Source organism: Peromyscus maniculatus, chromosome 8 (genome assembly GCF_049852395.1).
Source record: "Peromyscus maniculatus bairdii isolate BWxNUB_F1_BW_parent chromosome 8, HU_Pman_BW_mat_3.1, whole genome shotgun sequence".
NCBI lineage: Eukaryota > Metazoa > Chordata > Mammalia > Rodentia > Cricetidae > Peromyscus > Peromyscus maniculatus.
This window is the reverse complement of record NC_134859.1, coordinates 8,147,650-8,175,301: the sequence shown is the minus strand read 5'-3', so window position 1 is coordinate 8,175,301 and position 27,652 is coordinate 8,147,650. Positions and strand designations below refer to the sequence as shown.

The window sequence follows — 27,652 nt, the reverse complement described above, 5'->3', positions numbered from 1 at the left end:
CAAATCCAGTTTTGAATTGGTTAAATGAGGGGTGTATATTTCTATGCCCCAAGAAATTCTAACCCTGATGAAAAGTCGTTCTTTCTAAATGGAGGCAAATTGTCCCTTGTGAGTCTGTAAATGCTAGCCTTCTCCATGCCTGCTCCAGGTAGGTACTATACTGCTTATTTTACAGGGGGGGAAGTGGAGAGCTCTGAGGACAGTGACTCACCTGGAGCCAGGGAGTTACTCAACATTCACAGGCATTTACAGACATATTTGGTTCTTTCCACTCTCCTGCCCTTCCTGTTTCTACTCTATTATCTGGAGAAGAGTTGATGCACAGAGTTAGTACTGGTCTACAGAACTCCCAGAACAAATGCTCCACATATGCATTCTATAGGACAGTGTGGGCAGGTCTCAGAGGCACTAATTATTTGAATACATCATGTTGATTAGCCACATGGGGCAAATAGTCAGTTAACATATTGGACAGAATGTCTCTGTATACTAGTGTGATAGGCTTCCATCTTATTTACAGAAGTGAACCAGACACACCTCAGAAAGTATTCACTTGGATCTGTCTAGCTGTTGTAAAGCAAATTGGGGGGCATGTTTTATATATCAGATAGAGAAATATCACACAAACTTTCTGACAAAATAATGGGGGAAATGTCAGGAGTTAGCAAACAAAAGTCACAGGCCAGACACCATCCTTACCAACTTTATAAGAATTGTAAAACCAAACTGAGTGGAAAATGTCTATTATTGCCAGGTGTGATGGATGGCACATGGTCCCAGCACTAGGGAACTAAGGAGGCAGGGGAGTCCTGAGTTTGATACCAGCCAGGCTTATAGCTACATAGTAAGAACTTGTCTTCAAAATAAAAGGAAGAAAATGTGCATTTTATATTTCTATTATTTAAATGTATATTCTTCATAGGTAGCTGATATTCTAAACTATTACAAATTGTCTCTCTACAGAAACAGTGCCTAAGTACTCATGCAAGGGTCTTTTTCAGTGCTAAGAATATGTGTGACACTCACCTGTATGATTGCACAAGCTTAGCTAGTTCCTATTTTAAGTCACATCAGTCATCTCACCTACATGTTTTCAACTTCTTATTGTCACGGATCGGCCGTGTGACCTTTAGAAATTATGCTAATGCCCTCCTTGTATGCTATTGTTTAATTATATTTTAATCTGTTGCCCCAGTTGTTGAATATTCAGGTTCATAGCAATTATTTTCAAATATATTAAAATCAATGCCCTTTTCTACAGCAGTCTTAAAGGAAGCAATTAATAGCTAATTTCATTTTTTTTAATTTTTAAAAAGGCACAACCTAGTTTCTTCCACTAAGATTCTTCTGTGGGTATTTATCGTAAGCAGTGGTACTGGGATTGGCAATCTGGGTGAGTGTTTTGTCAGAGTGAGGAACTCCACTAGTGGCGTGGAGAGGTTATCCACGACCCTTGGGCACACTGCCCAGGCTTCCTTTCTCCTTCATTGCTTTTTGATCCAGCTGTTTGCAGAGAGCTGACATCTTGGCAAGATTCATCTGGGTTTTCCTTTTCTTACCAGGTGCAAACACCCTCTCTAGAACACAGCTGCAGCTCTGCCCAAACCATCAAGCCAATGCGTGCAGGGTCCTTTTCTTTCAGGTTGAGTTGGTATATGGTGGAGCACTTCATCCAATCTCGTTTCTGAGATCTGAATGATGCAGATTCTTTCTCTAGGAAACCTGCTTTCTTTTTTCAATGGTGGGGGCCCCTTAATTGACTTAACATATTATCCACATAAAATCAAATACTTAGCATACTTGTTTTTCTGGGTCTGGGATACCTCACTCAGGATGATTTTTTTTTTTCTAGTTCCATCAATTTGCCTGCAAATTTCATGTCATTTTTTAAATGGCTGCTGAATACATCATTGTATAAATGTATCATATTTTCTTTATCTATTCTTCTGTGGAGGGACATCTGGCTATTGTGAATAGAGCAGCAATGAAAATAGTTGAACAAGTATCTTTGGGGTAGGATGAAACGTCCTTTGGGGATATGCCAAAGAGTAGCATATCAAGAGCTGTATCTTGAGGTAGATCAATTCACATCTTCCCGAGGAACTGCCTCCACAGTGGCTATATGAGTTTTCACTTCCACCAACAATGTATGAATATTTACTCCACATCTTCATCAGTGTAAGCTGCAACTTGTTTAGACTATCTTAGCCACTCTGATAGAAGACAAAATCTCAAAGTAGTTTTGATTTGCATTTCCTTGATGGCTAAGGATGTTTAACATTTCTTTAAGTGTTTCTTAGATCATTTGAGTTTCCCCCCAGTTTCAAGGTGTACTACAGATATAGTAATAAAAACAACATGGTGCTAGCACAAGAACAGACATGTTTGTTGATCAATGGAATTGAATCAAAGACCCAGACATATATTCATACACCTATAGACACCTGATTTTTATAAAGAGGCTATAAATATACAATGGAACAAAAAAGGATAACATCTTTAACAACTGGTACTGGTCAAACTGGATGTTAACATGTAGAAGAATGCAATTAGATCCATACTTACCACCCTGAGCAAAACTGAAGAAAACCAGACACACTGAACCAGACAGAAGAGAAAACAAGGAATAGCCTTGAACACATTGGCACAGGAAAAGACTTTCTGAACAGAATACCAATAATGCAGGCACTAAGAACAATAATCAATAAATGAGACCTCACGAAACTGAGAAATTTCTGCACAGCAAAGGACACCATTATTTGGACAAAGGGGCCTATAGAATGGGTAAATATTTCTACCAACTATACATCTGATAGAGGGCTAATATCAAAAATATACAAAGAGCTCAAGAAACTAGATATCAAAAAAACCAAATAATCCAATTAAAAATGAGGTACAGATCTAAACAGAATTCTCAAAAGAGTTTCTCTCCATTTTTAAATTAGCCTTAAATGTTTTCAAACTGAATTGTCCATATTCTTAGCCAATAGATAATCATCTGTAAATAACACCCGTACATGCAGTAGGGGAGATGGCTTTTAAGGGAACCCTGCTGGATGAGGCTGTAATGAAAATAATTCCAACTGAAGTCATCTGCTTCTTAAGATGCACTTTTGCATAATGTTTCCCCTACTAAGTAAATCTTCCTGATGGGCCCTAAGCTACACAACAGCATTAAGAGGGAAATTTTTCACTTGGGACTGCCTGTCAGTACAACCCAGTCCCTTCCCATCTGACCATACACTTTATGCTGACTGAAAAGTGTCATAGGACATTGTATAGCCTTCCATATGCCCAAATAAGCCACTCTCAGAAAACAGATACACTTTATACATGATATAGCAAAATTAAAGTCTTAACAAAACATCCGGAATTTAGGTAGGATGTGTTCCTACAGATGTTTACTAAGAATGTTATTGGACATGATATGAGCCATAAAATCCTTTCAGAGAAGCTTTGAGATGGGTGGGGCAGGGCTGATGACCAACTCGATGCCTGCCCCATCTTGATATGCTGCTAGATAACACCAAGTTCAGCTTCATGCAGAAGAAAAAGGACAGATAGCTCAAAGTGCTAAAGATGAAAGTAATGCTGTAGGGAAGGCCATCACCACATCCAGAAAGGAGAACCCACTCCTAAAAAGGAGTGAGCAAGTGGAGTCATGGCTCCTGGTTGACTCTTGTATATGACAGCAAATGCTATCAGCTTTGTTTTCTTGTGAGTTTATGAATAGATTTTTTTTAACTGGAATTTCACATGTGGTCCTGGGAAGCAGGAAGCAAACCCACACATGCCTTGAACTATATCCTTCTACAAACCTGTAGAGTATCTATGTGGACTCCTAGATCATTCTCTTTTTCTCCCATGTTATTTTGAGGCCTATACTCTGCAATTGGTCAGGAAAGCATTAGTCCTGTGATTTCATATAGAGACAAATGCTCACATACATATTGTGCACCTATTCTATACCATCATGTTTGGGTTTCTCTAACATGCTGTGAGCATCACACCTCTGGGGGCCTCTTTGATATTGTCAAGCTCTTTCATGGAGTATATAGTGCATCACTCAGATCCTGATACACCAAGCCATGCTTTTCACATCCCCCACCAAGATTGTGGTAGACATATTTGTAGAAGCCTTACACAAGCCTTACACATGCTTCAGAGTCCTCATCTGTAGCCCCAGTCATGGGACTCTGAGCCCATCTCAACATGCTCCTCTGCAATGACATGTTTTGGGTCTTATCAATGTTTCAAATTATACAGATGAAAGAAAACATCTCCCTTTGTTCTCTTTTGCATAGTTTCTTCCTCATTATAAATACCATCTTTTATACATTTATTTACCAATTGTACTTATCCTGTTATGAATTCCAATTCTTTTATTGTTCATTATTGCTGTTTGTGACAAGCATTGATATTAATTGTATATCTATTTTTCATATGTTACTCACATGCTATTACACATTTTTAATTGTATAGGCAGATACATTTTTTCTCATATTGTCTGATTTAAATTTCATTATAGGTTTTTAAAATCCATACAAAGAATCCCTTCATTTAATACCATAGCAAAATGCTGTAGACTGTGCAGCCCAAGTAACAGATATCTATTTTCTCATTACTCCAGAAGGTGACATCTAAGATCAAGGTGTCATCATGTTTGGCTTCTGGTAATGACTCTTACTCTAGTTTTCAGAGGGCCACCTTCTTACATCCTCACATGGTAAAGTGAGTAAGTAGGAGCAATCACAAGTGTCTTTTTCTAACCAATCCTTTTGTGGGGCCTCCTCACCCAAACCTAACCATTTCTCCAAAGCCCCATCTTCAAACATCCCACTGAACATCAGGACATCAACATTGGGATCTGGAGTAGAAGGAGGCATTTCAGTTGACAGCAAGCTCCTGGACAAAGAAGCACCACCTGAAGAGCATTGCAGATGCATGTTCCTGCAGAAATGTCTATGTAGTTTCATCTATTGCCAGTACATACATGCATGCATACATACATACATATATACATACATGCTTTCATATTTCTAAGGGAACCACAGCTGATCATTACAACCACGTGGGACAAACAGTAAAGATGAACAATAAGGAGGTAATTTTACCTCTAGTCCTATTCCATAGACAACTAAGAGATTAGAAGCAAATGTTAAGAAACCTCAACGCTATCAAACTGCAGAATCATTGCCTACTTTATTCACGTCTATGAATCTCAAGGGCAAGTGGTCATGGGATGCTTTTAATAGATATATTGACCTCCAGTTTTATGAAAGTGACTATGTAACACACCTAAAACAATAAATTACCTGGTAGAAACTGGCATCAATCAAAGCTGCCCCATTGTCTGCACAGGCCACAGGTGGAACTGCTGTCAGTTTCTGTAATTAAAGTGAAAAGCCAAATGAACTCCCAGCTGCCTCTTTCTCTTCAATCCAGAAAGTGCAGACTCTGCTCAGCTCAGACAGAGCACACGAGAGTCACCATGCTCCTGACATGTCAGTTTACGGGACTGGCCTCCTCTCGTATTGCTGGTGTTAGAGTGCTTCCTGGTTGCCTCTAAGATGGTGCACCATTGCATTTTCTGGAGGAGCTTTGTAAGATAGCTGACACCAGGACCAGGATGATCAAGGGATGTGTGAAAACCTCAGACAAAATTTAAAGAGCACCTAGACAAAGAGGATGAAATGAGACGATAATGCTTTAATATAGTACTACTACATTCAAAGAGGAATAGGAAATATCCAGGGGGGGATAAATATTAAAATTTGCCACAGAGAAAAAAAAAAGGCATTAACTTTTTCTTTTGCCAACTGAGTCCAATGTAACACCTCAACATGATGTGTTTTCCTGTACATTTTATTTGTTCGCCATGAGTTACTTTTTTTGGAAACTGATTTTAAAACTACTGATTACTGAATTTTGGGGTCCTTCTTAATTTCATGTTTTCTACGAGTAACAGTCCTAGTTGCATGTACCTCCTACTAGGCCTGGAACTATGCGAAGACGTGGCTATTCACCTACTACATCTCAGGTCATTGGGAACCTTCTTTATGTTCTTTCTCCTACAAGCCTCAGAGGAATACTACAATTATTATAACACCATCTTATCTCACCAGGAAATTTAGACTCACATGGATTAAGAAAACTGTCACAGACCTATGCAGTATTTTTTCTCATATTTTGATCTCCCAGGGATTTTCCTCTTAAACTTGATCTCTAGAGGATGGAAACAACCTCACATTGGGCTCCTAAACATAGCAGAGCAGGGACTGTTCTCTGGGACCCTAGACAAGCTGTCTTGTCTTGGACCACGATCCTGCTCTCTCATGCTCACCCCATGATTTAGGGAAACAACTTTGTTACCTCACACATTGCTCTTTGGAAGCCTAACCAGGTTCAACCTGTCAGCATCTGTGTTCTTCCAGCTTTGAACATAGTATGGACCACTCTACACAGCACCAGGGAATCTACACCTGTTCATAAGAGAAGAGCTGAAATTTAATATTATTTTATTTACAAGAATAATCTGTAGCTAGATAAGCCTCAAGGGCACTCAATCAGCAGTCCCATTCTTATTTACTTCATTCTTATTTGCAAAGGCAAAAAACATCAACTGGTTACCTGAGGGTAGAGGTGAAAAAAAGTCTTTTAATAATCATTTTTTGGTGACTCTAGCATTTTGTAACATTGTATCACATTTCAAAACCAGCATGGTCTGTGGAGGTTCAGTGGGTAAGAGTAATTGCTGAGAAAACATGAGGACTTGAGTTCAAATCTTCAGCAGTCATATAAAATGTTAGTCACTGCCACATATGTGCCCATAACCCCAGTCCTAGGGGGCGGGGACAGAGACAGAAAAATTGTTGGGACTTGCTGGCTGCAAGTTTAGCTCTAGGTTTGTCCATCCGTGAAATACTGTCTCTTTACTCAGCTCTCCCTGCTTTCCCAGGGCCTTGCACATCACTGTTTATTTCCTTATTTAGTTACTGTATGTATGTATGCACTTAGTGATAACTTAAGTTTCTCTCTCTCTCTCAATCCCTCTCTCTCTCTCTCTCTGTCTCTAGATGATAGATAGATAGATAGATAGATAGATAGATAGATAGATAGATAGATACATAGATACATAGATACATAGATAGATAAATAGACAGACAAACAGACATATCACCCTTTTGGCACAAACTAATTCTCTACAGAGTAATAAATTTATTTCTGACACATTCATATGTCCAAGGCACATGCTTGGATCTGATTCATGATGAGATAATTCTTAATGTGGTTAAACTGGTTCTGACACTCATCTAGGTACTTCCCCTAGATGCCAGATTTTAAGGACAGATTCATGGACCAAAGAGATGACTCAATGGATAAGAGTATGGATTGCTTTTGTAGAGAACTTCAGTTCAGTTCCTAGCACCCACATCAGGAGGCTCTCAGCTGCCTGTAACTACAGTTCCCAGTGGATGGGAGACCTGTGGCCTCAGCAGGCAACCATATGTACATGTATCCACACAGATACACAAAATTTCAAAATATTAAAATAAATATTTAATAAACAAGTTCACTTTCATTTCTGCTGCCATTGGTCCAACTCCATCCACATCTGAGCCAGGCTTACTCTGGCTGAATCACAGCCATAGCAGCTCCTTCTCCTGGTGGTTACTGGTCACTTTATTTCCCTAGAACATAAGAACAGGATTACTTCCTGAGCATCTGATTACTGCTGCTGCTTCCTTAACTTTGCAATATAACCCACGATGTAGCCCAGACTGGCTTCAAACTTTCCGCCCTCCTGCTTCAACTTGCAGAGAGCTAGGGTGATGGATATGTGCCACCATACTCAGCTACAGCCCAGTTCTTTGAAGGGAAGGGCTTGCCAGCCAGCAGACTTTTTTCAAGTGACTGCTATCTTGCACCCTCCATTTGGTTATTAATCTCAATGCAGAACAGTGGCTTTTGTCTTTTTCAAATGGGGGTCTGCCTTCTGCAGACGACTGCCAGTTGCAAAGCTCCCATCCTGTGGTGTGCCCCCAAACATCTTATTTGTCTTGATATTTCTTTCACAGAAATACATATGACAGATAAGGAGTCACTAGAGGATGCGCTTGCTTTGTGTCAGACAGATATTAAAACAATAAACTATGATGCCCTGGGATTCCAGCACACACAAAGCCAGAGAACAAGGCTGAGATGAGATGTTTCTGAAAAGCGGTGAGGCAGTTGTGCTGGGGAAATTCCCTGGAAACACCCAGGCCTGTGATAGCATTGAGAGAAAGCACTTTTTAATGCTCCCGTTTGCTTAAGAGGATCAACCACCTGGTGCAGCTCCTATGTTCAGCCCCTTGACAATGCCCACCCATTCTCCAGCCCCAACAGGGGCAACAGAGGTATCCTGCAGTAGATTGAGAGGTTTATTTTTTAAGTACTGTTCTGCACTTTCTCTGCTTCCCCAAGCTACTGTGAATTTAAAAATAGTAAGGGACTGGGGAGTATTCTCCAGTCAGATCTCTGCCCATACACATTCTAGAGGTGAAAGCTTCAAAACAAGCTTGGTCCCTGAAGGGCAACAGAAGGCAGGATGATGTCACAGAGTAGATGTACAATCCTAGTAGACTCAGATTTGCAAATTAATCCAGGTGTGCAGCTAACCCTAAGGCCCCCAGGTCTGCAGGTCTGCAGATGAGCAGTTAAGGACTAAGGAGGGGAGAAAGGGCGCTTGTGTATTTCAAGAGCTGGAAAGAGATTCCAGGGGCTCTCTGCATGGATATTATGATCATAGAGACATAGAGGACTCCTTTCCCCTCATGAAAAGCAAATTTCCCTACCCAATACAAAGGTATCAAAAGGAGGATGAACTTGCCTCCTGTGGAAAGAAAGAGAACCTCGGAGAGTTCATATCCACCCAAGAAGTTAAACATTTGCTTTCCTGCTAACAGAACTTTCCTTAAATCATGTTATCAGCTACTGATAAAAGCTATCTCAGGCCAGTCTAGGGCTACTGGAGAATTTGAGTACAGTGGCAAAGAAATTCAGCGTTAGGCCCAAATACCCCAACTGCATGCATACATTACATCTATTTCCTTGGGTTTTGTTTGCATGTAATGTGGGATTTTGATACCTAATTTTTTTTCTTGTGTGAAAACAAGAAAGAGATGGGAAGATAGCTCAGTGGTAAAGTGTAGTAAATGGTAAAGCCATGAAAGCTTGAGAACCTGAGCTCAGGCCCCAAAGCACACATAAGAAAAGCTGGACATGCCGTCACATACCGTGATCTCAGTGTTGAGGATATGGAGAGAGGCAGATTCAGAGACCCGCTGGACACCCAGTTTGGAGGTGGCATTGGCTAGTTCCAAGCCAGTGAGAGATCCTGTCTCACAGAAACAAAACATCTATGGAATGACACCTGAGGGTTCTCTAGGCTCATGCATGCTCTGCCCAGCCCCCCATACAGCAATCAGTTCTAACTACACAGTCCTAGTTTCCACTAACACATCCTGGTTGCCATCACTGGCTTCACAAAATTCTCCCGACACTTTCCCACAACACAAAGAAAAGATCGGGCAGTATGATCTGCTTGTGTGGTAGCCATAACGTGACCGACTGTCTTTGCTATGTAAATTATCTTGGATACTTACTTAAATGTGGGCATTAAAAGAAATGGCAACGTAGGTTCTTTCCAGACTTCTGGAGTGGTAACAACTACTCAAAAAAAAAAAAAAAAAATGGACTGGCTTCTCACAGAAACTAATTGGGAAGGTTTTATTTGTGTACTGACTGGACAACTGGGCAGTTTCCAAATGGCCCTCCTTCATTCTGTCTATAAGAGGGCTTTGGGATTCCAGCTCCTAAATCGGGCATGTGATTAGCAGGTACAGATGGCACCTGTCCTGCAGGTTGTATGGGGCATTGATCAAAGTCTCAGACTCAGTTTTTTGTTTTTGTGGGGGTTTTGGTTTGTTTTTGCTTTGTCTAAAGCTAAATGCTGACACGGAAAGGCAGATGGCCTCAAACCCTGACAGACAGAACAGCTCTCCTCACAGTGATGGCTGCATGGGAAATGAACAAATGCATTTGCATCTCATACCTGTCTTGTGAGTCAGTGCCAGCCCCCTCTAAGGACCTCAAACTCAAGAGCTGTAGCAGCCCCAGAGAATCATGGGAAATCCAGCCCAGCATAAGGCAGCTAATTTATCTCACTTGCCTTGCTTCCTACCTTGAGAGGCAATCCATCGAGCTCACTGTTCCAGCCAGCTGTTAGATAGATCATGAATGATTTAACAATTGAACCTTTACTGTATATATATGCACTCGATAAAGTCATTATTTATATAAACTATTTGGTTTCTTTTTTTCCCTCTTGGCTTCCTGGGGGGAAAAAAAACAAAATTAAGTTGACATTGGTACTGATTTTGTCAAACTAAGAGATTATGGTAAATGGTTCCATCTAAATTAAAATAGATTCCAGCTTCTATTCTCTCTCCAACAACAGAAAGCACTTTTGCAAATGCTGGCTACAGTACTGCCAAGTTAAACACTCCAAGATGGAGATTCATTTCCATTTTGTTGAATGAAATGTTTCCAAAATCTTGCCTGGGGGAGGTCTGTCAATACCTGTGAGTCAGAGAGATCACAAGGACCTCTTCCACAAAAAGTGTGGGACTGCATACCCAGCAGCCCGGAAGCACCCACTGCGCATCTGCTGAATTAACCCTGCCATTTGTAGCACAGGAGAGAAACCAGCAAGGTTCTACAGGAAGTGGCAACAGTGTGGTGCTGAGGGAGACCAAAGCTGCTTCCTCGCTCAGCCCCACACAGATGAATGAGGCGAGAATATTCCTGGGCATGGATAACAGTATGGGTTTTTGTTCTGCCTTTGAAAATTGACTGTTTTGGGTGAAGAGATCTTTCTGCTTGGGCAATACCAACCCTGTGATCCAGAACAAATTCCTGTGTGTTCACTGTGCCTGGTTTTCTGTATGGTTTTCTTCTAGCTCATCCATTTATGGACAAGCAGGAAATTTATTTCAAATCAAGCTGTGGGTAAAATGGTATGTGACAACAGAATTAATAAATTAGTTATATATAAAACAATAAATACAACACCCCAAAGTGGAAGGTTAGTTTTATATCCAAATAGTCCCAACTTCTGAAATGAGTTTTTTGGTGGATGTGGGTATGTGTGCACCTGTGTGTGCAGGCATGTGGAGGACAGAAGTGGACCTGAGTTTCCTCTTCTGTCTTTCTCCACCTCATGTTTTGAGACAGAGTTTTTCAGCCTGGAGCTCAAAGATTTGGCTAGGCTGGCAAGCCAGTGAGGTGAGCCACAGTGATCCGTCTGTGTCTACCTCCCAGAGGTTGGGATTAAAGTCTTGTGCAACCATATGGCTTTTTAATATGGGTTCTTGGGATTGACCTTGAGTCCTCATTGCTTTCAGGATACTCATTTTACTAGTAAGCCATCTTCCAAGCCCTGAGATATGTTTCTTATTCCAATTTTCTAAATTCAAAAATTGTAGCAGAATTGAATCACCATGAACTTATAGTAACTAGGTTTGTATGTACAGCTGAGGTCTTTACTGACATGGTTCTAATGTAACCCTAGTTGCTATTTGCACATCTCTATGTGTTAGATAGTTTACTTATATAGCCCTGGCTTATATCCAGATGTGTAGATAAACCCCAGTAGGAAAGGGAAATAGACTGCCCTTAGATTTTTATCAATAAAAATCGGTGGCCATCTCTGTGGACTGCACCAATTAGTGGAAGAGCACTGAAATTTTCATGGGTGTACTGAAATCTCAGAATATAAACACATAAGGGCAATGGTGGCATAGTCCCTCCCCCAACAAGGAGTATACTCAAAGGAGTCCCCTGCAGATTCAGCTGATCCATGATGGATTGAGGGTGGCTCTCTCAGATGAACTAGAAGCACAGCAGAGGACACTCCAGCTTGTGCAGGCAATAGGAGGGAAGCCATGTTGGCCCATCTTCAAAAAAAGAAAGAGAAAGCACAGCAGCAACTGGACTGGGGAGGCCCAGGGATGGGATGAAAAGATAAGACTTTGGAGGCTACAGAGCTGCTCTAGACTCCAAATCCCCCCACTACACACACCAGATTCATATGGTTTTTCAAAGAGCTAATGGGTTAATCTGTGCATCTGGCAATTAGCAAGTGTTAATAAACACTCGCTGCTATCATGCAGTTGAATCTCTTCCATCTGATAATGGAGTCTCACAGGCTAGAATTCTGCCAACTGTGATCACATCTTTGCTAGGATTACTCCGGTTATCTCTGTCCAGGCATTAGACAAGTGAGATCCAGGATCTCTCAGCACTAGCATCATGAGTAAATGAGGCTTTTTCCGTAGAGTGAGCCACCTACTTAGGCAGCGTCTCAAGACTTCCAGGTTCAAAGTTAGGATCAGCCTTTCAGTTTTCTCTGTAACCGAAGTGCTGCAGAATTCTGATTATTTGACAGTATAATTAGTACATTTTAGTGATCTTCTTGTGCCAGATCATTTTGTCCATGTTAGAGACACGGTAGTCCCAGAAATATAGCTCTCAGGACAGTCCACTGAAGAGCTATAGAAGGATGTGTCAGTCAAAGAGGCAGTGAGAAAAACAAATGATAGAGGGAGGAAACATAACTGTGGTGGAATATGGTGGTATCAGCATAAAGGGACAAGATGGGAGATGATGTGAGAAAATGAAGCCCAGCAGCAGACCACAATTTGTCCCATGGAGTCTTCATTAGTCTTTATAGACTAAACAGAAGGAAAGGAATCTGCCAGAGCCACTCAGGGGCAGTAGCCACATCAAGCAGGAGAAAAGGAGACATCTCCATCACTCTTCAAAGTCTAGTGGAGGTAAAGACTTAGATCAACACATTTTGCCTTGGCAGTCAAGCCGGTATGGTGTCACTGTCTCCCTCCTCCCCATCTCCCTTCAAGACCACACATCTCTCTCCAAGTTCAATTCTTGCCAGTTCTTACAAACACATCCTAATCAGACCTATAACAGCCTTAGAAACTTCTGGCTAATTTGGATTTGACTAAAACTTTTGTACCATGACTGTTATGTAAAGAGATTCAATTATGGAACGCAGTGTTTTGTGAGTAACTACCGCCCATAAAAAGTTAATTAATCAGGGCTGTGTCAATTTCCTGGTGCCGTGTCAATTTGCTGCAAGGTAATTAATCACTAATCACCCACCAGCCAGCCAGCCGAGGGACAATCCACCAGCCATTTATTGTGTCTCCCCCACAGTAAATGGCCAGCGCAGCCAGCAAGAAACACATCTTGCCTTTCACAATATTTTTATCGACACTTTCGGATGCTGTAGTAGAATGCAGCAACAAGCCTCCGCAGGTCAGTGGAATATGAATATTAAAGAAAGAAACGAGTGGAGATTTATAGGGCATTGCATTTCTGTTATGTCAGTTTTGAGATTAAACCAAGCAAATGAACAGTGAAAAATTACTCTTCCATGTGGAGAATGGTGATTAGAGTTGTACATTAATTAGAATTTTTTTTTGTTTTCCCATTCAATGCATTTCAAATGAGGATGTCCTATAAGGAACCAGTTTGTCCAAAACGTAGATTTATTCACTTCTAAGCAGCAGCATTTAACATCATTTATGCTGAACAAGAGTGGAGCTCGAATGTGGGTCTCAGACATAAATACTTGTGAGTAGAAGCTCCAGAAAGTCTACAAACTAAAGGGCTGTTTGGGATCATTTTATAAATGACAAAAAGAACGAGTCACATTTTCCCCCAAGCCCTAAGAATCACTGGACTAAAAGAAGACCTTTCTGTTTTCACCTAGAACTTAATATACCCTGCCATATTACATTTGCCACTGAGTGCCGATTAAAGAGGATGATTTAGTCATGTGTGAACCCTGTGTCCCAAACCAGATTGGTGGACTTTCATTTTCGATTCATTTTAAAAACAGAAGTTAATATTTTTGACCATTTGGAAAAAAATAATCAGATTTTGGACCTCTCAGAGAGAATTTACTGCACAGTGCCCAGCCTCTCAGGAGCCAGGCTGCCCGTTCATGGTGCCCCAGTGTGTCTGTTAACTACTACTTCGTATCATAATTTATAATATGACACATGAAACGCTGAGTCCCTGCCACAGAGGAGCCCAATAAGACCCTGAACCTGCTGTCAAAGGCACACTTGCATCCCCAAATTCAAGCATTTGAATGTTTCTTACCATGCATTACCTGCAGGATAATTCAACCACATAGTAGCATGTGCACTTGGGTTTGTGTTTTCATGTCATCAAAGCGTGGGGAAACAAGGGAGGCTTCGGGATGCAAAGGAATAGAAGGCACAAGACAAAGAACCAACCCTGATGGCAACACCTTTACCAGGGCATCTGGCAATCTCATGCAAATTCAACCCAGCACACAAATGCAAAGAATAATTGCCCATTAAAGCGGGCTGTATATTTTTATGGCTGTGTTGCAGAATCTGCCCCCCTGTCGGGGTATGCATCTGCTATTCTTCTGTCTCTCTTGAGCTCTAAAACTTTAATATGCAGTTTATAACCCTCAAGTATTTTCCACTGGCTTTGTGTTTCTTCTCTTGGGATTTCCAGGCTGGTGAAATGATCTCATTTGTGTTTATTTTCGAAGGTAAGCACCATGTTCGTAAACGAGACAGGGAGGGAGGAGGCACTAGTCACTGTAAATACATGAACATGGAGCTCATTGAAGGTGGGGGCTTTGTCTTTTAGGGAGACATGGGCAGGAAGCAGTAGACACTTTGCTGAATGGCTCGTTTGGCTGGTTGCTGCACTCGAATGTCTTCCATTTAAAACCCTTGATTTGCCTTGGTGCTTGAGTCTCACAGAGTGCCTCTTGTTCCTTCCCTTAAGCTCCAGTTCCATTGAGTTCCCACCATGTGGGAAGATTCCTTATTCCCAAGGGAGAGGTGACATCCTCACTCCCAATGCACCTGCTCTCATATTCATCTCTCTAACTAAAGGGCTTTGGCAGAGGCTGAGTGGAGCTGGGAATGGAGACATGTCGGACACCTAGGGGATTTTTTATCCTGCCCTGTGCTTTTCTGGTGTTCCATCATAGCTTATAAGCTAAATCCAGTTTTGTTTTGTTGACATCTGACTTTCTAAACTTTGATTCATGGTGCACAGGTTTGAGAGGCTATGTATGAGCTTTCCCTCCCTCATCTTCTCCACCCAGGAGGGGATCCAAAACTGAGTCCTGCACCCACACATCAACTTGAATACCACCATTGTCACTTAGCAGTGGTTTTATTTACATGTTTAATAACTTCAAGATATCTATCAGGGGTAGGAGAGCCAACTCAAGAGTTATGGTTCTAAGGATGCCTATACGTTGGCATCATTTTGTTTTTCTAACATTATTATTTGTTTGTTTTAAGATCTCACTACATAGCTCAGGCCAACCTCAATGTTTGTAAGTCTCCTGCCTCAGCATCATAAGTGCTGGGATTACAGATAGGAACCCCTAGACCCAGCTTATATAGAAAGATTAGTGAAGATGACATTTATGTATTTTATTTTAATGCCAGCCTACTTGACTACAAAAATAAAGAGGGTTTGTGTTTTTTGTTTGGCACTACGTTGCACTTACTAAACATTTATGGATGCAACTCTTAAACCAAAATGTACATAGATGGTAAAATACATTTAACTCAACAAGATAAGTGTTGCATCATAAAGGAAAGGAATCATTAAGAAATATCCCCCCTCATATTGAAGAATAAATCCATTGGTTTGTGTTTAATCTGTGTCCGGGTTATCTGCCCAGGTAATTGCTTCAAATACACATTTGACCACATATCAGCATTTATGAACCCACATCCAGTATGCAAGTAAGAAAATTTCCATTTTTCCATCCTATTAGTATAAAAGAACTGTGATGAAAAGATGTGTTCTTTACCCTTGAAACTGACCATGTGACTTTATGACAGATGACGGCTATGCTGTCACCAGCAACTGTGGGAGAAAAACTCTTGAGACAGGAAGAAACACAGGTAGTAACTACAGAAGTCTTAGCGTATGGATATGGATGAGCATTAACATGCTTGTTTCGCAGAATGGCTATGCTCAGGAAGGGCTGTTGCTGAGCAGGAAGGCCATTGTTTATGAGCTATCTGGATAAAATGACATAAGTAGCATGTGATAGGTACTGCCCGTCTAGGAAAGTTTACCCAGAACAATCAACATTTCATGTGTAGGGTCACTGGGAAAGTGTGTGCATACCTGTGGGTAAACTCAGGTCCCAATCATCCTGAAGTGCCAGTCACCTCTTTATTTTCAGGCAGGGTCACTCATGGTCTGGGATCAAAGAGACAGTTAGGTACCAAAAGGATGACCAAGGCTGGGGATGAGTTCAGCTGGGTGCTCCTCCAAGCATGCAGATGGAGAACCCTGCCCTAATGGAGCTTGCTTTCTAGCACCAAGCAAGCGTGTTTCTTCTCTCTTCATACAATCCAAGTTACTTGATTTAGACACAGGAGGCCTGTCTGTGGGAGGAAATTTTTATGTGTGTGTGTGTGGGGGGGGGGGTTGTGTACAAAGGGAAGATGAAAATGGAGAAAAGAAGGAAAGAAAGGAGAAGATGGATATAAAGATGGAAGGAAATAAGGAGGAGAGGAGGAAGGAAAGAGGAGGAGAAGGAATGGAGGAAGCAGAAGGAGAGAACGAAGGATGGGGAGTCCAAACCATCCTCCTCCCCTTCTTACTTTGCTCACATCTCATTCTAGTTGGCTCCTCCCTTCTTCCTTCCTACCTGACTTGCCTTTGTTCATTCAGGACTTCACAAGAGGGTATCTGGAGTGAGACAAGGTGGTGCACACCTGTCCTTCCAGCACTTTGGAAGCAGAGACAAGGGTGTCACTATGAGGTGAAGGCCAGCTTATTCTACATAGTGAGTTCCAAGCCATATAGAGCTACGTAGAGAAACCCTGTCACAATAGAAAGGAGAGAGAATGAAGAAGGGGGAGGGAGGGAAGGAAAAAAGGAAGAAGACAAAAGACATTAACTCCACAATAGAGGGCATCAGAAAGCATCCACCCAGGGCACAACACTTTCTACATGAGGACTGTTGCCCACAGCAAGATCACTAGAGACTCTGACTTGCTCATGGGCACTTAGCCTCCCTGGTGGCAGTGTTGGAACCAGATGTTGCTCTGTGTCCCTCCCCTTCACTGGGAAAAGATTGTGCTAACGAGCTTTGCTTGGAAGAGCCCAGAGCCTCATCTCAGTGTCTACAGGCACTTACCCCACCCAAGGAAATCAGAGTCTCAGAATAGAGGCCTCGCTCTCCACACTGAGCAGTGCCTTCTCTCTTCACTACAGTGACAAACTTCTGCTTCACATGGCACCTCATCTCTACAAGTAAATCCTCCAAGCAGGCTCATCACCTGAGAGAGAGCTGGTCTCCCTCCTGTGGCTCCATAGAGGGGGCTAATAAATGGGTCAGCATAATTACTGAGTGTCTTCACACAGCAAGCCAGCTGCTCAACCAGACTGTACATTTTTCATTTTCCTTATTTTAAAAATGCAAAACATTCTATGAACATTTTTATTTGAATCATGGTGAGATAGAATCAGGATGGAAGCATTCCGAAACATCCCCCTGGTCCTGAAGCAAGCCTCTCTTATGCTGAATAGCCCTAGGCTTGGATGAACTCAGCATTTCCTGCTTTGCCCAGTAAGACATGAGCCTCTATTTCTGCCATATTGGTTAAAACATAATCCAGAAAATTTGGGTGCTGGGGACTGCCACGAGAGTTCAATAAATCCACACAATTTGTTTTCAATCATAATCATAAAAAACCGTCCAACATAAACTTCAGGGAGAAATAAGAGGAGAAAGTCAATCTGGCTTTGTTCTACGATCTCAGCATTTTACTCATGCTGCAAAGAAAAGTACCATAAAAGCCCCTGTTCAGCCTTCAAGAATGTGTACCAGATTCCAGACAATCACTGACAGTTGATCTTCACTTCAAGGGAATTATCCCTGCTAAGAATGCATACATAATTGTGAACAGCCGTGACTCATCCACCACAGAGGTACAAACCCACTGTGTGCCCAGATGAAAGGTTTTGCCCTAAGACCTCCAGAGTCACTATGTGGCACCTCCACCTCCTAGAGAACAGGTACTTCCTGGGGGCTCTTGCACACTTTTCTAATTTACTTTGTCATTTTTTTGTATGTGTGTTCCTCCCAGAATCCTCACCCAGGTTAGCACCTGAGTGTGTGTGAGAAAGACTCTTGGATATGATAAGAGGGATGGGGCAGAAGAAGTCTTTTGCTCCTGAAGGTGATGGCAGGAAAGGCCCTGCTCCTCTCGGCAGTGTGGATACAAGGTGGAGAATATCTTTAGCATGGTATAAATGAGAATGTGCTCACTTGGTCAGAAGTCCTGCAGAAGCCTGGGAAAGGGAATTTTGGGGTGTGGGGCTATTACAGACTTCCTCTTGTGCCTCTCATTTCGGCTTTTGTGTCCTTACTGTAGCTTTTACCAACAGCGGCTTTTCGTATACATTTTTCAGGAATCTAGTCTATGGGCTGAGGTTTGTGGTACAGTGTCTTTTAAGTGAGCTGGGGAGTCAGCACAGATAGAACACTGTGAGGCTCAGCAAGAGACTGGGAAGCTAGAGCCTGAATATTTTCTCATGGCTGCTTGGACCTTCCTGAGGAGTCCATATCTACAGGCATGGGTGGGAGAGCTCCCCAAGAGGAATTTAAGACTTGAGGAGTTCCCAGGTATAGCTCCTCTCCCAACCCCTCACCATGCCTGATACTGTCTCCTCAGATAAGAGCACCCAGGTACCCCATTCTTCCCAAAGAGGCAGTTACCAGACTTCCCTGTCTTCAGGTAAAGGCATATGTGCACTGATGCTTAGGGCCTTGTGAGTTGCTGATAAACCATTGAGGAAACAAAGCAGTTTTCACATTCACAGCACACATCTGCAAAAATGCCTCAATTAAAAGTTCCTGGCAAAGACTGGGGATGCTGCTCAAGGGAAGGGCACTTGCCTAGCTAGAATGTCTAAAGTCTTGCATTCTACCCCCAACAATTTCCCTGCCAAAAAAAAAATTAAATTTGTGACATGCCAGGTATGGATATAAAAGGAATGTAAGACTATAAATAAAAGTAAATAGGGGAAATTATGAGAAAAAATAATAAACTCTTAATTCTATGCAGTTTGGCCTCAAAGATAACTACCAGCATGTAAAAAAAAAAAATGTGTGTATATGTGTAGATACACAAATATGTGAATATTTGCATGCACACAAATGAAAGCATATATACATATGCATATGTATATATGTATAGGATATATCCAAAAATCATGCATATACAAACATGTTTTTCAAAAGGCAATGAGGTTTCCCAGACATGTACCCAAATATATGCATATACATACTCACATATATGCATATACAGCAGTTGAAGCATTTCACATAAAGGATTCAAATTTACTTTTTCTCTACTTTAGGTTTATGATGTGGGGAGCTTTTTCCCCGTTCTCAGGAATTCTCTGTAAATGTCTGTCATTTCTCACATCTTCATGGTCAGAAGCTACAGTCATACCCACGCCATGCTCATATGTTTGTTTCCAGTCTTGAGACATTGTTCTCTGCTCTTTGAATCTTACTGTAAGAGGCTAGACCCCGCATAAACAGGATTGGGGAAATGGTCCTCAGCAGACTACACATGCATCTCATGGTATCCCGCTCTCTCCTCTCTCCCATAGTGCCTGGCTTCCCATACCCAGCCGCCACTGCTGCAGCTGCTTACCGAGGGGCCCACCTGCGAGGCCGTGGCCGCACCGTGTACAACACCTTCAGGGCTGCAGCGCCCCCACCCCCAATCCCGGCCTATGGCGGGTAAGTGCTGCACCCCGCTGGGAGGGGGGCCTCCCTGCACCTGCTGTCCCTCCCCAGAGGCACGGAGTGTTTGTGAGCGCATGATGGTCTTGACCACCCCACCAGAACCTCCCCAGCATGCAGCCTAATGCGCGCCTGCTGCAAAGCACCTTGCAAAGAGTATTGAAAAATGAGTGTAATTTGTCTGGTCATGGTTGGTGCCTTTAAGCATTCTACATGTCACATGTTGTTATGTAAATTCTCTTTGAGACTGAATGCTGGAGAACAGAGAAATGGTTACAGCCAAGGATGTATTTCTGATGACTGCAAGCATCTGGTTATTAAGGAGGTTGGACTACATTTACCCCTTGAATTCAAAGGGACATGAGGTTTCCCATACATAAAAATCACTGGGGTTATTTTGCTTCCTTCCCCATGGACATTTTGCACTCCCAGATGTACAAACTTTTGCCTGAGAAAATTAGGTGCTGAGTCAAACACAACATTCCAGACAGGAATGAAATTATAGTTAATTTGCCTTTTACTTGCATTTTCCAAAATGGCCCAGCTTGTCCTTTCTCCTCCATGGGGAAATGGATTTGTTTTCTACTGTCAACTGAGATTTTCTGTGATTGGATATTGTAACTGACAACTAACAGAAGAAAGGAAAGAGAGATGGGGGAGGGAGGGAAGGAAAGCAAGAATCACTAATAAAAAAGGAAACCACCCTGAAATGATGTTTCCTCTGCTCTTTCATTAGGGATCTTGGAAGGGTATTCATCCACCTCTGGGCATGAAGAGAGAGAAGGGCCTCTAAGGTAGTGGCCCTACATAGGACAAGGTCTAGGATATTTTTGATTGGTACAGCAGGGTAGACATGGGTGATGGTATCTAGTGGATAGACTCCAGATGTGTTACATAAACATCCTGTGGTCCTTAGGCTAGCTCCACCTTCAAGGCAGAGCATTGCCTGGCTCAAAGTGTGAACTGTACTCTCCTCTTCTCTCCAGTTGCACAGAAGATTCAGCCACACTGAGAAGGATCTGGTGTGAGCTTCCCCAGACCAAGAACTAGCTTTCTCATCTTTAGAAAGAATGTGTCTGTGTCACGGTCATATGAAAAGGGTTAAATGCATTTTCTTAAAAGCTTTGTTGCATATAAATCTTTTAGGAAATCTGAGTGACCCCAGCTCACTCACTGTACTGATGACAAAGGGAAATGCTCTTAGCATTATTTATTCATATCTCACCCACTCCAAAAGAGCCCAGCTGAAGTGTGTGAAAAAACAAAGACTATGAAGGTGAAATCGTCAAAACAGGAGAATAGACACAAGAAAAGGAACAAGGTTACTTACTGACACCAGGTTTCTAGTGTAAGTCAGTGCAAGGTTTCTTAGTCGGTCAAATGACAAGAGGGATTGTGGATGATAAGAAAATAAGAACCAATGGCTTTAAAGTCTCCCCATAGCCCCAGTGTATCCATATGTCATATAAAGGACCTTTGACTCCATAATCTGTATAAGGCCAACCCAGCATGAGCCCATTTGATATGTGGGTTGTGGAAGGCATGGGGGCGGGAGTAGAAACAGCTAAACAATCATCTAGGTTCATGTTATTGCTAAAGAAAGATTCATAAGCCATAAGTGAAAAATAGCACATTTAAGCCACTTTATTCTGTCTGAAAATCATCATCTTAGTACATGGTAATTGTAGATTCTCTGTATATATACCCCTAGTTAGTATCTCACTACTATATTGAACAGGAAAAAAAAATAAGTAAAATTATATGGCTTATTCTCCCATGAACAATTTATAAAAAGCTCAACATAACATACCTGCTATAAAATTGAAATTTACTAACTTATAATGAATGTGCTCTTTGCCGGGAATAACCATGCATAACTAATTAATGCCACGTTCGCCAGGGAGAAACAGGCACTTCCAAATGGTACACAACATGTTTGTGACTCTTTTGGAAAGGATGAAAATGTAATATTCCAGGAATCCTCCTAACTATCCTGGCTGTGATGTTGGCATGTGCCCTTCTGCTTCCTTGAACATGTCATTGGTCTATATAGAACACACAACAGAACGCACATACTGGCCTGTGCTGAGGAAAGGATATTGTGTTGAACTGTACTCAGGGAAAGATCTTATGGCTGAAATTCTTGAATTAGAAGTTCAAATAGAATTTTCACTGCCAGAAGCTAGAGCAATAGCTCACTGACTTGGAGCAGTTGTGAGGACCTGTGTTTGAATCTAACACCATGTTTAAAAAAAATAAAGCTAAGTATGGCTAGGCATGCCTGTAATCCCAGCACTGGGAAGCTGAAGGGAGCTCACTAGCCAGCAAGACTAGCACAAAAGAGCAAACTTCCAGCTTAGTGAGCCCCGTTTCAAGATAATAAGGTAGAGAGTGATAGAAAATGCCATAGGCCCTGCATTGCCCTCCATGCACACTAACAGGTACATTCATGTGCAAGCACCATACATATACATACCACACACACAAATTAATTAATTACTTAATTAATTCATTATATAGGATTCTCAACATGGGGCAGAAGGCTGGTGTTAAGAATCTGTAAGACACAAAGTACTGGTAAAAAAAAAAAATGGAGATTTGGTTAGGTGCCTGTTTCTCTATTCCCCTCTGGATTCATTGGCTTAGATTGCAAGGAAGATAGGCCATCTTTCGAAGAAAACAAAGTGGTACCCAGAGCATAGATTTCCCAGAGGAAAGAGGTGCCTGATCCTGAGTTGAGGAGAAACAATGAGCAATGAGGCTGTAGATCCAAGCCTGTTTCCAGGGCCTGGCATACCAGGTTGGAGGTGAGCTGGAAACTATGGATTCCCAGAGCTGCTGGCTCAAAAGGCCTTTGGAGGAACATTTCCAGGCTTGACTGATGTCTTTATTCCAGCCCTATTTAGCCACGTTTTGTGCCCCATTGTATACTACCTGTAGCACATCCACAGGAATTTCTGCAGATTGACATGATAGATAATAAGGTAGAGGGCTATTTACCAAGGGAGGGTCCTTAGCCCAGCATGGGTGTTCAGACAAGGCTTCCCAGAAGAGAAGACATGGGTGACAAGATTGTGTCCCTTTGTTTCCAAACTGGCATATTAAGATCCTGTCCTGTGAGTACCCACACACCCAGCCATCTCCATGTTTTCTATGACATTGCCTTATGAAGTAAATTTGTTTAGGAAGATGTTTTCTTATTGTCACCAAATGAAGATCTATCTATCTACAACCTACTTTTCACACAATATCCAATATGAGTCTGTGCTAAAATTTCCATCCCCCAAGGTGTTCTTTATTCTATGTTTCATATGGGGCTTCCATAGTTTTTCTCTCTGATAGAAACACATGCACACACATACACATGTGCTCACACACACTCACACACTCACACATGTGACATATAACAGAAACTTCTTAGCCACCTTTGTGGAGCCCAGGATAGTCCTTGGATATATCCAGCACTGATAGAAGCATCTAAGAAAACTCATTAAAGGCACTCTTATCTGGGTCCATTTTCTGCCCTCCCAGCAGCTAAACTACATCGATTATGAAGAGGTCCTGTTCTGTTTTCTGGCATACATAAATAGAACTATCTGGAAATATCAATTGTGATCATCACTCCCGGAGCAATACTTCTGCCCATGGACAATAGAGGGATTAAAGGAATAAGCAGACAACCCTAAATGCAGCCAGCAACTCACTATCAGCTGCCAATAGTAAATGAATCAGACTCTGGAGAGTAAATACAGGATTTTACCACCCTAGAAAGCTACAAGGAAATGCAGTGTACTTGATAGGAGAGTAAAGCATGCACCAGCTCCATAGGGTTGATGAAGGATGAAATAGGAAGAGCCCTACACGGTTACAGCTCAGTAAGACCAATGCTAGGGCACATTTGCCGGACGGCAGCTAATCTTGTTGAGCTTGATGGGACTATTGACATTTTTGTAAGTTGTCCATGTTCCTCTCTCTCCATGCTCCCCTTTTCTTGAGGTGGTACAAGGTTAATCTTGCATCTCTTCCTTCATGTATATTTTACCTCTTTACTAGGGGGGCCCTGCAGTTCATAAATGTCATATTGCCCCCAAAGCACAGGCATAGTCTTAGGAAGAGGCACACCAAAAGTTTGTGGATTCCATAGACTAAATATAGTATCTCAGCTAGTGTCAGTCGTCTCAGAGTCTAATGGATTTTTCTATTTCCCCTCATCTTTACTGACATTTTAGTGGAGAAGCCACAATGTCCTATCATACAATGAGTCATATTCATGAGAAATTATCCATTATTAAGTTGCCATTTAAAGTAGCTTGCAGACTGGCAATATACGTGGAATTGGATACTCACTAGACTGAGCACAGCATCCCATATAGGACACAGCAGGTAATTCCATTCCTTAAGCAGCAACATAGGCCTTGTTTCACTACCCATTAAGTAATTATTAAGTAGATACTGATCAAATGTGTATATATTTGTTGTTTGGTGATGCAATATACTGCCCTTAGGAAACATCCTAGGAGATGTAAGCCTAAATATCCAACATTGGCAATGGGGCTTTAGTCTTTGTTCTATGGTATCTATATGGTATTTTCTTTGTTGCTTCTACAAAATGCTAGACAAAGACAACTTAAGGAAGCAAGGAATGCTTTGTCATGGCTCACAGTGGATACAGTGTCCACTGCAGCAGGGACAGCATGACAGCAGGAGCTGGAGGCTGCTGCTCACACTGCATCCTCAATTAGGAAGCAGAGAAGATGAATGCTTGCTAGTGCTCTCCTGGCTTTTCTCCTTTCTGTTCATTCTGAGTCTCCAGGACCATTGCTGCCCACAGTCAAGGTGGTTCCTCCCACCACAGTTAACCCAATCTAGAAACTTCCTCACAGACATGCCCAGAGGCTTGTCTCCAGGTGATTCTACAAGTTGATCATCTATTAACCACTACAGTCTGTTATTACTATGGTATTCTGCACATCCTCAAGGAACTTATTAGAACACTTGTACATACAACTTCTAGAGCTAACTGGAAAAGTATTTTAGGGCAATTTGGTATCACCAGAGTAAAGATCAGACAGCACCCCAGGGGCAAGCATCTTAAAGTTGCCTGATAAAAGAATATACCCAGAGACCCATAGTAATTTATGAGCCCTCAACATCTGACACTAATCAACTCAAGGGTCACCAGGAAGATGTGGGCTCAAAGACTCAGGGGCCTATGTCAGATGCCAATAACTCCCCAAGAGCTAGCCACCTCATACATAGTAACAATAGTCAGCCTACCCCTAGGCCCAAGAAAGGTGTGGCCCATCCCATATACTCACACAGGCTCCAGTGAGGGTAGGACTTCCACAGATTCTTTTGATTAACTTCTTAAAAATATGAACTTTCCCTTGGAAAAATGTGTATGTATACATATACAAACACATACATAGTTATGTACAAATACCAGTGTGTGCATGGAACCACCTGATAACCATTCTACATAGTTATATTTGAGCATATTCAAAAATGTAATTTATTTTCCAGGTGGAATGGTCAGTAGGGAAGAGAGGGTTTGAATGCCTTTCCTACAAAAATACATTTGTGATTGGTATATATTCTGTTACACAAACAGATTGCTTAGTTTGGGGCATCCTCTGCCTTTGTTCCTTCCTTGTCCTTTTACTTCCTTTTTCTGTTTTTAAAGTAAACTAATTTGCTATAGTGCAATCATTCCCTGCTTGCCTCTATCCAAATATTTAACTATCACTATTACTTTCTTAAGAAAATGAGATGTGCATTTGCATCATGCTCTTGCAAAAGCATATTGCAGTCCTAGAATGACTGACAAGCAACACAATTACCTTTCCATGGCTAGACAGACCATTTCTGCATTAAAATAGGACCACATCTGTTCAGTGCATGACAGCAACTCCCTTCAGCAGTGTGGGAACTGCTGTATGTCTATAGCTGCAGCCTCCAGGTGAGCCCCATCTTCTTTTCCTACATATGTATCTGATATTTTAAGTGCACCTGTTTGCTGAGGCATCAGAAAAGCACTGGGAGCCATTCTTAGAAAGGACCATACGATTCTGTAAGGAGTCTCCTGCACTCAACACCTCCTCAAGAACAGCACCTTAGGGGCTGGGATGCCACTCAGCTTACAGAATGCTTGCCTAACATTCATGAAGTCCTGGACTTGACCCTTAACACTGCAAAACCTGGCATAGTGGTCCACATCTGTTTTCTAAGCCCTTGGGAAACTGAAGCAGGAAGATCAGAAGTTCAAGATTATGTTTGACTACATAGTGAGTTAAGGCTAGCTTGGGCTACATGAGACCCTAGGAGGTGGGCAGAGGAGGAATAGGATCCCAAAGAGTCTGAGCTTCAGTTTCTCCATACATGTAATAAAAAATAACACCTGGAATATGTTATTTAGGAATACAATCATTCCCTTCCTTCTTGAACTACAAGCAGTGACATTGCCCATTACTTGAAAGAAGTACAAATTCTTTAGCGACTCATCCTATCCAGATCTATTGAATCAAGACCTCTGGGCTGGGCATAGGGCCCAGCCATCTGTATTTCAGTTAGTTCCTCAGGTGAGTCCAGGCACACTGAAGTTCAACCACTGCTGCCTGCCATGTCATTAAGAGTTTGGCTATGGAACCAGAAGACCTGGGCTAGAATATTAGTTAAGTCACTTTATCCATGTCTAGGGAGGGAATGGAGGCCTTGTCCATGGAGGGGAGAAAAGGAGCATGAGGAGCACAGGATGCTTTGATGGGACCCATCCCAGAGCAGTAAACCTGCAAACATGAGTCATCAGAGTAATGATGCTTGTGCTGTGACTAATAACTCAGGGGAAATTGCACTTTTGTAAAACTGGCAGCCCATTTCTGGAGGTTTATATTACTCTGCCAGTGAAATGAGAATGGCAACTCATAGCTTCCCAGGGTTATTAACATTATGGAGGCATATCATTCACTGTCTCCCTTGTAACTCAAAACTATACTTGGCACAGGTGAGTGATCCCTTCTCTTTGTGGTTGGTAACAGCTGAAATTCTTGGCTAATTTGCCCAGAAGCCACCATCTTCTAAAGGGCTTTGGGGACCTAATGCTACTAAGTGTGCCCTTCCTCCAGGCCCTCCAAGGAGCCAGACACCTTCCAACCATGGGTCCTGCACTTGCCATTTCCTTTGCCTGCCTGCCAGTCCTTCCAGGCTTCTCTGTTACTGCCTCTTTCCATCCCTTGCTCTTTCAGGATGCCTCCGTTCCTCCATTCTGCAGCAAAGACTGCAGCTGCAACTGTAGCTGATGCATGGCTGTGGCTGTATTTTCCCCTCTAGGGACTCTAGACCTCTAGAAGTCAATGCTAGAAAAAGAAGTGACTGTGATGCCCCAGCACAATGGTTGGGGCAGAGGAAACTTTCCAATGCAGAAAGACAATGCTTGCAACCCATTCGTTTGTGCTTATCAGAATGAGGAGGCTTGCCCACAGTTTTCTGTCAATTTTATGTCTTATAAATTTGGGGTGCCAAAGGTTTCAGAATAACTTTCCATAGCCTATGGTAGAGTACAAACTACAGCAACTGGGTTATTTTTCAGAGAAAAGGCTCCCCAAGGCAAATGACACAATGTGTTCTTTCTAGGCTTCTGGGAGCTCTTAATACAGATAGATGGGAATGACTGGCATGTCAATGCCCTGTGCACAAGCACTCTTTTTGGAAAGAGCAGCAACCATGTTCCCTTCATCATCTCAT

General features: G+C 42.0%; 1 protein-coding gene across 29 annotated transcripts in view; it reads left to right on the top strand.

Moving 5' to 3' along the window:
* Rbfox1 (RNA binding fox-1 homolog 1) overlaps nucleotides 1–27,652 on the top strand; it is a 574,719-nt gene that overhangs the window by 496,559 nt on the left and 50,508 nt on the right. For all 29 annotated transcript variants that reach the window (XM_076577914.1, XM_076577927.1, XM_076577917.1 and 26 more), the window contains one exon: nucleotides 19,777–19,909. In XM_076577914.1, coding sequence (XP_076434029.1) covers nucleotides 19,777–19,909 — 133 coding nt within the window. The remainder of the gene's footprint in view (nucleotides 1–19,776; nucleotides 19,910–27,652) is intronic.